Genomic DNA, 10008 nt, shown 5'->3' on the forward strand with positions numbered 1-10008 from the left:
ACGGCACGCACCTGTGTCTGTATGCACACACACACCGCTGCTCCCTACGGGCCCCGCTGACTGTTTAGCATGGCATATCAATACGGCTAGACAATCTAGCCATGTTGCACAAGCCTGTACACCAGTTGGCTTTCTTTACAATTGGATTTAATTAAATTCAGTGGCGCTACAATAATTTGCGTGCGTGCGTGAGAGAGAGATTAGTACTTGATGAAGAGCTCACCAATGTTTGCATTTAGTAATTACTCCCCCATCTCATTTCCCAGGCGATCCTAGCCAAGGTACCCAGGCTGCAGCACATCATCGTGGTGGACAGGAAACCCACCAGCTGGCCGGACATGCCCAGGGGCATCATGGTCTACAACATGGACACTGTGCAGGAGATGGGAGCCCAGCCTGACCACAGTAAGCAACGTCGGCCTAACTTTGCGCTCTGCTTCTGTTTTTTCGAGTAGCGCCTCTAGGATTCCATAACACTCAAGTAACACAGTTAGCGGTACATGTAGAACAGTACAGTAGTGTGGTAGAGGTGTTGCTTCACTGAAAAGTAATCGCCACAATAACAAGACACACCACACAGGCAGGTGTGTAGACCAGAATTTCACAATGGGCCGGGCCAATCTTTGGGTAATTACCCTCCGTTTTAAGATTCCTATACGTGGACTTTAAAAAAAAATATATATATTTTATAATGAATTAGTTTCAGTAAACGTTTTTCAAAACAATTCCATAAATTAAGATGTTTGTAGATCTGTTGTATTCACTATTTTGGAAATAGGTTATTAATTCATAATGTATTTTTGTTATTTTGGGTTTATTTTGGATCTGGAGCTGAAAAAGATGGGAACCCCTGGCCTGTGGTGTGTAGACTATATTTTTCTCTCTAACCTTACCTCCTTGTCCTCCTGTTCAGTGGCAGTGCCTCGCAGACACCCAGCGCCCTCTGACATCGCTGTCATCATGTACACCAGCGGCTCTACAGGCGTCCCCAAGGGCGTCATGATCTCCCACAGCAACATCATCGCTGGGATCACCGGCATGGCTGAGCGCATCCCCAATCTCAAGTACGCCGATGCCATATCAATTATTTTCTCAGGCCACCTGCCTCCCTTATATATATTGATATTGATATATTGATCTTATACATTGCTCATTATCTTTTATGTATTTATCCTAGAACATGTGTTACATCACAAGACAGAAGAACATTTGGCCATGAAATTCTGCTTATGTGAAAGTGAAACTAAAGTCGGGTCGTAGTTTTTTGTGTAAACTAACATTGTTCTTGTGAAGCACTTCTTTTGTTAGTATTTATGAAGATCATTTGGCCAAATATCATCACCACACTAGGGCATTCACACGCATATACTGTACTGCAGCTTCACCACTGAACACTGCATGGGGATTTTGTGTGGCTATATTCACAAACTGTGCACATGGTGTTTTTAGGATGAATGGATGATATATTTTCCTACATTCATATGAATCTCTGACCCATGGCACCTCTTAAGCTGCGTTTTGATATAGCATACCTACACTGCACTACCGTGCTGTATTATTTATGAGTGTGTACAGTTAAAGGAACTGCTGGGACCATTTGTGGTTCTGTACACTGCCAGAGCAAATACACACTTTAATCCACTCTACTCCTGCAGTTATACATGGGAGATGTCTCACTGAGAAGATAAAAAAGATAGAAAATACATGTGTAAAACTATTTATGGTGACTCGCAACGATCGATTTGTCGGCCTTAAGTGTTTGTAGTAGTTTTGTAGGTGGTTAGTATGTTCTCTGCGCTTTGTGGAATCTCAACAGTCAGCATTGCTGGCAAATAAGATTTCTACCACCAGCAATTAACCACATCCTCACAGATGCAAAATGTACAAATTTCAAAACAAACGGGCGTAGCAGCCACGACCCGCAAACAAAAATCTGTATACCACAACCACACACGTTGTTGTCTTTTTCGGCACAGCTGTAAGGATTGTCAAACTTTACACAGACCTCACCATTTAGTTCTAGTTCACCACCCAAACAACCTCAGCTGAGTGGGATCAAAATTGGCACCATTTTCAGCTCCCATGCGCCCTCAAAAGGCCGGGCCCAAATGGAAATACACTGCAAATGCAGGCTGTGTGAGTGTCGTCCGGTGCGGTTCAGGTCATGCTATATGGAAACCCGTAATTAGTGTCCTAATGTACTTTCGGTACTTAAGCTTCACGGTATCCATTATGGCTATTTTAACCATTATCATTATTTCTGCACCGGCAGTGAAACGGACACCTACATTGGCTACCTGCCCCTGGCTCATGTTCTGGAGCTCAGTGCTGAACTGGTGTGTATCTCTCATGGGTGCTGCATTGGCTACTCCTCACCACAAACGCTAGCCGACCAGGTGAGTGCTGCCACGCACACATTCACACACACGCACGCACACGCATCACGTACCTAATTAATTATCTGTTGAAGTAATGCAGTTAAAGCTCTCTCTCGCATTACAATCAGAGATCATCTATTATTGAGGTTGACACCTTGGTGCCTGATGCCAGGTCTCTGAGAGCCCACATTCTTTTCTCTGTTTAATTGTTCTTTTTTTGTTTTTGTTTTTTTCCATTCATCAGTCAACCAAGATAAAGAAAGGCAGTAAAGGAGATACCAGCGTGCTGAAACCTACTCTCATGGCAGCCGTACCGGTATGTTTCTTATCACATTTGCCTTTAAGGGCTATTAAGGGACTAAGGGCTGTCCGTATCAAGAATGAAGATAACTATCGTATAACAATGATGTGGCTGGCTCTGTTGCTATCGTTCATCAAGTCGCTCTGAAAGGGATCCCAACGATGTCATTCACCACTTGTTATTGTCGTTCTAGTTGTGGCGTAGACTCTGCCACCCGCCAACAATTTAAATGACATATTTATAGTTATAGTCATTCTTGGTGTGGACAGCCCTTTACAGGTGGGATTTAGTTCTGTAGTTAATTCTGGGACAGTTATCGAACTATCCATTGTCCACCACAGTAAGCAACGTCGGCCTAACTTTGCGCTCCGCATTGTTAACAAAAGAAAATAGATCAAATAAACACAAAGTATGGCGTTTACTGTACGTAGCTTATTTCCTTTGACCCATGGGACTCCTCCTGCCCTGTGTAGGAGATCATGGACCGTATCTATAAGAATGTGATGACCAAAGTGGAGGAGATGAGCAGCTTCCAGAGGACACTCTTTGTGTTGGCCTACAACTACAAGATGGAGCAGATCTCCAAGGGATACAGCACACCACTCTGTGACAGGTAACGGGGCCTGTATAGATCACATGCCTTAAACAAGCGCCCCCAACCCCTGACTGTAAGACTTGATAATTTTGTTAACATAATCTGGGCCAGGAACGTCAGGTTACAGTACGGTTAAAGTTGTGTTATTTCTTATTTAAAAGAAAATCTTTTGTCTTATTTTTTCTAAGTTTGTCTACGTTTTTCTGACGTGCACATGGATGCGCCCACGGTTATTTATTCTTTCCTGTCCCATATCTCTTGGCAACTGCACTGCGTTTCTGTTTAACAGGTGATGCAGATCGGGGTTAATTTAACTTAAGGCCAATTTATAATCCCGCTCTGAGCTATGTACCTATTATGTTTGTGCATGTTCAAATATTTAAGTTCAGTATCGGGTGGTTATTTCGTTAAAAGATCCTTTTTATTTTTATGAAAAGCTAAAGCTGGGTGATATACTGTATCTGTCAGACTCTAGTATCCGCTTTTCTCATAGTTTATTTAATTTAACTTTGTTTCTGTTTTTTCTTCTTCATTGCAGCCTGGTGTTTAAACGGGTGCGTTCACTGTTGGGAGGAAAGACGCGGGTGCTGCTGTCTGGTGGTGCTCCTCTCTCAGCCGCCACCCAGCGCTTCATGAACATCTGCCTCTGCTGCCCTGTGGGCCAAGGTTACGGCCTCACGGAGACCTGCGGAGCGGGCTCCATCAGCGAGAGTAAGGGAACACATTGCTTTAGTAGAGGGGAGGAGGCAGGACGTTTTATATACTTGATTGTCGAGGTTGAACCTGGAACCCGCCCACGGACCCCTGTGGATCCCCGGACCCCACTTAGTTAGAACAGGGTTTGTCTGTCCCCTCAGTAGTAGAACAATCGCATGTGTATGACATCAAGAAACATACAGTAAGCATCTCTGGCCATAAGCAGAACACAGCATTAACAGTCCTACACATCCAGGAAATGCCTGGTGAAGTGAAACTCATCAAGAGTGTGAAAGTCTTCTATAGTATAAAATCTATATCAGCATAGTGCATGTATTATTTGTATGTTGTTTTTGAGTGAATCTCTTGGTTACAAAAAAACATTGTTCTTGGTGAATCACTTTGTTACAGCCAGCTCACCTGTTCATATAGGTGAGGTATTTGTAAAGATTGCTATTTCCACATGGCCAACTGAGACATGGATCATCCACACATAAGTTGACATGCGTACACTGCAGCCAGCCTTGTACGTGGAACTACACGAATGGATAGCTAGATAATGGACAGGGAGTCCATGCTGTTATCGTAATATGCCTTGCTTTTGGGGGGTTGGTGGGTGAGTAGGGGTTTTAGGATGAATGATTTAATAGTTAGTTAAGCATGCTAATGGTCATGCACGTGTTTGTGTGTTTCAGTGTGTGACTACAGCACAGGACGTGTGGGGGCTCCTCTCGTTTGCTCGGAGATCACACTAAAGGACTGGGAAGAGGGTGAGTTGGATTGGAAAGACTAGAACAGCCAGTTCTAGTGAACAAAGACAATATGTACTTCTGCCTTCTTTGCTCGCTCTTATTAATATAAAGCCCGGTGTTCCTCCAGGAGGTTACTACAGTACAGATAAGCCCAACCCACGGGGGGAGATTCTGATTGGCGGGCCCAATGTGACTATGGGTTATTACAAGAACGACGCCAAGAACCGCGAAGACTTCTTCTTGGACGAGAACGGCCAGCGGTGGTTCTGCACGGGAGACATCGGTGAGGTCCACCCGGACGGCTGCGTCAAGATCATTGGTAAGGGTACTGGATAAACAAAAAGCTGTGTTTTGTTTGCATTTGAGTGTGCATAGATTATTGATGCGTGTGTTTGTGTGTGCATGTTAACCAGGGTTGTGAACTCGAGACTTGACTTGATAATTCACAATTTTGAAGACGGATACTTCAGACTTGATTAAGACCTGCATGTCTGTGACTTGGACATCAGATGGATGGCTCGAGGGACTTTTGCACAATATTTATGCAAGATGTCTTCTCTGATATACACAAAGTACAAAGACTTACGATACTTGTGACTTGTATAGCAGTGACTTGGGTCACAACTCTGAATTTTCAAACTGTGCCCTCCCCCTGCAGATCGTAAGAAAGACCTGGTGAAACTGCAGGCAGGAGAATATGTCTCTTTGGGAAAGGTAGAGGCTGTGCTGAAGAACTGCTCGCTTATAGACAACATCTGTGCCTATGCCATCAGGTAACAAACTGATGTTCCCTTTCTACCCTACTTCATCGCTCATTCAAGCTTTCTCTCATAAAACATCAGTTTCACTTTTCAACTGTGCATAAACCGCTGTTGGTCCAAAATGTTCAAATGCTACCACAATACCCAATAACTGATGGACATCCTTGTGGCTGTTTAGCTGAGAGGCTACATACAATTTTTAACATGGATCTAGATGTATTGAAATTACTTGTAACTGTTTCAGATCATTTGTATTATATACATACAACCTAATTAAATTATGCTGGGCACCGCTCATCACAAATTACATGCTTGTTTGTGTCACTCTGTGCGAGACATTTCCTCTATGTCACATTCTATTTCTCAGTGTCTTTTCTCCCAGATGCTAATGAAGTGAAAACCCTTTTAACTCGGACACAAACAAGCACTAAGTCAGTGGTTCTCAAAGTGGATTCCATGGAGTCTGTGGGTTCCTTTAGGGGTCTAAATTGACCCATGCAAGTCTGTCACTCTGAAAATATACCAAATGAACGCCAACGGGTCCATTCCATTTGTATACTGTCAGAGTTGAGCGGAGACCTTGAAATGTAAAAGTTTGAGAAACACTGCACTAAGCCATCATTCTTTCTATTTTCTAGTGACCAGTCGTACGTGATAAGCTTTGTGGTGCCGAACCACAAGCAGCTGATGGCCCTGGCGGAGCAGAAGCACGTGAAGGGTTCCCTGGAGGAGATCTGCAACAACCCGGAGGTAGAGAGGGAGGTCCTCCGCATCATCACAGAGGCTGCCGTCACAGGTAGGAGTTGAGACAGAAAGCAGATGAAGTAGGTATAGGGACTATTAGGGAGCATACAGTATGAAAGCAGGGTTATTATAGTTAACTAAAACTACAATATAACGAAAATGGATATAGAATTGAAATAGAATAAATTCAAATAGAATAATTGAAAAAGAAATTACTTAACTGAAACAGAAACAAAAACGAGGCTTTACAAAAAGAAAACTATAACTGAAACTGTATTGTGTGTTACTGTTTACAAAACAAACTAAAACGAACTAATCCAGAAAGAGGCTGAAACATTTTCAATAGCAGATCTACAAGCTTACAACGCGTCGAATCGCATTGTAAGCTTGTATAGAGGCATCTGCTGTTTTTGCTATTTTTCTGAACCTTTTGAACTTCTTCCATTCCACCACTGATTAAGTAAGTACTCATAGGGAACAGCAGCATTTGTGCTGTTATCATGTCTTTCTAATGTGTGTGACACACTGTCCCGCCCTTCCAGGTCAACTGGAGCGCTTTGAGATCCCCAAGAAGATCCGTCTGAGCGCTGAGGCCTGGACTCCGGAGACCGGCCTCGTCACCGACGCATTCAAACTGAAACGCAAGGAGCTCAAGTCACACTACCTGGAAGACATTGAGAGGATGTACGGTGGCAAATAGCACACCAACACACACTGACATACGTCCGTACACACAAATATATATATATATTTATATATACATGTAGGTATATGCTGTATATAAACATATATATAAATATGTACATACATATATATAGTGACAGAAGCCACTACCAGAATTTCTCACTGAGAGGATTTCATAGATACAGGTAATAACACGCTTACATACACACATACCGACATGCAGACACCAAACCAAACCCAAGCACCTGCCACAAGATTCTATCAGAGAGAGAAGGGATGGTTGAGTGGGGGGGGGGGGGGGGGGGGGGGGGGGGGGTAGTTCAACACTTGAATCCAATTGAGATCTGTCGTTCCAGATCAAATGGCAGAGGGAGCTCGATAGCCGAGCTGATCCATACAGACACAGTATGCGGCGCTCTCCTCTTCAACGTTCTTTTTAGCTGTTTCAGTTGCTATGACAACAGCAGCGTCCGAGGTCTGACTCTGGATGTCTGCGTGACTCGAAGGCGGAAAGAAAGAAATGACACATTTTGCACAACAAGACCTTCTTGGGACTGACATCCGTGTGCTCCCACATCCTCCTGTCTCTCAAGGACTGTCTAAAGAGGACGAGACGCGAAGACCGTACGGGCGACGCCATGTTGCTTATGGTGCTCCATGGAAGGAAAGAAACATGCGCAGTTGAGAACAAGGAAGCTGAACGCGGAAGTGTTGGCTGCATATAGCCCATTGCGCATGTTTCTTTCCTTCCATGGAGCACCATAAGCAACATGGCGTCGCCCGTACGGTCTACGCGTCTCGTCCTCTTTAGACAGTCCTTGCTGTCTCTTGGCTCCTTTCTGGACTTTGCTTGTATATAGTGCAGATATCCTGGTAGGGAAAGGCTCAAGCCGGTGCCGTGCGCCTAAAACGGTTGAACTGCAAGCTTGCGTTTGTGAGCTTGTAGATCAGCCTTTCACGCCGCACGGCCTGGTATGAATTACGTCAGTATGTGGCTGTGATCTCAAAGAGGGATGCCCTCTGGCAGTTTTGGGTCAAAAATTCAGGTTTGATTCTATGCAGGGATCTCTTTTTATTTCATGATTATTTGTTGGTGAGACCTTCTTTTTGTATCTTCTTGTTGTTTTTGTCTTGTTTGAGTCTTGTTTGTCGTTTTTCAAATCCATTTTGTCGCCAGTGTCCTTGAGGAAATCGGTGTCGCAAAAGCCATGAGAGATTGAACCCAAAACACGTGTTCTTGTTTAAATGCTTTTCTTAGGTTTTTGTTTGTTATCGTGTTATTCTGAGGATTTTGATTACTGTCCTGTTTTTAAGAGTGAGTTTGTTTGTTTTTGCCTTTTTAATATTTCTCTGCCTATAGGATGTTTTTTTTTAATACATATACGTTTTTGTTACGAGCTCCTCTCATTTCCCTCATTTACCTGTGTCCCAAAGTTTGTACATCTTGAGTGTATGTTTGTTTACAGAGGTTCAGTTTCTTACTGCCCTGGACCAGCACCTCTGCCCACTGTCTGACAGGCGTCGGGATGCCTTTCATTCCATGTTCCATCTGTTACTTTTTTCCATGTTATTTCCAGAGGGTTATTTGTTTCATCAATGTATAGCTACACCTACCACATCTGCCAACGTATTCCTCCTGTCATGACCAATGTACCATACTGATGTCTCCAAGTGAACCGAGCCTAGGCCAGATATTTAGTAACAAAAGATAGCATTTGTTTTTTTATTAAATACAGTGGAGTTCTTTCAAACCACATTTACAGTATTCATTCAGTGGTTGTTTGCCCAAGTCCTTTTTGGTACATTGTATCCTGTTGTTTTTTGTTTGTTTTTCGTCATAGATCTAGTTACTGTTATTCTTAACCTATGAATATGAACTACAAATTGAATGTGCAATATGTATACAAAAAAAAGAAAACTAATGTAAAGGAAAAAACGCACAGATTTAGCCCCCTTCCACAGTGTATGAATGTGTGGGCCTGTTGCTTTCCACGCCAATGTACAGTACAAAGGAAAACTGTGTGAATACAGAGAGAGGGTAGGGAGGGAGGATTAGAATGTTTAGATGTAGCCCATTTTTAAAAGGTTTTGAACATACTGTAGTCAATTTAAGTTATTTTCAGACCTGTAAAGTGAAAATACATATTTGGCATTGTCAAAGAAAAGAAATAGTAACAAAAAAAACAATGCATGATGGAGATGAGGTGCAACTTTACTGAAGCATTTGGATATATGTCATTTGTATGGAAAGATATTTGTATGACACTCCATTTGAACAATTGTCTATGAAACCTAAGTCCTTCTCATTACACTCATTTTATCTTCAGATAAGTTTACGTACTGTACAGTATGACACGTATATCCTGGAAACCTATACAAGTATAGAGTATTTGAAAACATAAAAATTAACACCATGTTTCTTGTCATCCACAATCGGCGCTGATATTCTCTAAATGTCATCGAGGACAATTATGAAACGATAACTCCTGTTTTCTAACCTAACCCTCAACTGTGTCTCTCTTGTATCTAATTATTATCTCATCACGTAGGCCTGCGAATGGTAGATGAAGTGGCATTTGGTCAGGGGGTCTTTTTGTAAGGGCAGTACAGGCCTCAAGTTCTCAACCTACAGACACCGCTTAGAAAATGACCTTGGTATGCCAGTCCTGCCTTGCTTATACAGAAGACGCATTGCAATGCAAAAGGTACAAGTTGCTTTTTCTTATCGGACGTCCCATTGCGTAACTGAGAATATACTATTTTAGCATGTAAATGAAATTACACTGACTAACTTACGAACCCATTCACTGTTGCGTGTTACTTTCTCCTGACATTTCATTAGAAAGCCTATATACTCTTAACAGTCCTGTTTGTTGCTGCTCCTTTGCCTAACTAAAGGTGGCTAGTTGCCTTTAACACACACTGAGCTGTCCTCGCAGGTCATAGGAAAATTAAGTCTTTTGATAATGAGGAGTCTCACATCTTAGTCGTGAAATCCAACTGAATTACTACCGATTATAAGAGGAGATGAGAGACAGTCCACGGTTGTTTTAACTCATTGTAAATATAGGCTGGAGGGTGTAAATATAGGCTGGAG

At 42.6% G+C, this 10008-nt stretch overlaps 1 protein-coding gene across 4 annotated transcripts in view; it reads left to right on the top strand.

Moving 5' to 3' along the window:
- The window catches only part of acsl3b (acyl-CoA synthetase long chain family member 3b), a 33865-nt gene extending 26680 nt beyond the window's left edge, over positions 1-7185 (top strand). For all 4 annotated transcript variants that reach the window (XM_079488969.1, XM_079488967.1, XM_079488966.1 and 1 more), the window contains 11 exons: positions 267-405; positions 914-1064; positions 2273-2396; positions 2623-2694; positions 3153-3292; positions 3813-3985; positions 4666-4740; positions 4850-5041; positions 5381-5495; positions 6122-6279; positions 6770-7185. In XM_079488969.1, the coding sequence (XP_079345095.1) occupies positions 267-405; positions 914-1064; positions 2273-2396; positions 2623-2694; positions 3153-3292; positions 3813-3985; positions 4666-4740; positions 4850-5041; positions 5381-5495; positions 6122-6279; positions 6770-6927 (1497 nt within the window). In that variant the 3' untranslated portion in view covers positions 6928-7185. The remainder of the gene's footprint in view (positions 1-266; positions 406-913; positions 1065-2272; positions 2397-2622; positions 2695-3152; positions 3293-3812; positions 3986-4665; positions 4741-4849; positions 5042-5380; positions 5496-6121; positions 6280-6769) is intronic.
- The last annotated feature ends 2823 nt before the right edge of the window (positions 7186-10008 follow it).

Source organism: Electrona antarctica (assembly GCF_951216825.1).
Source record: "Electrona antarctica genome assembly, chromosome: 19".
Lineage (NCBI taxonomy): Eukaryota > Metazoa > Chordata > Actinopteri > Myctophiformes > Myctophidae > Electrona > Electrona antarctica.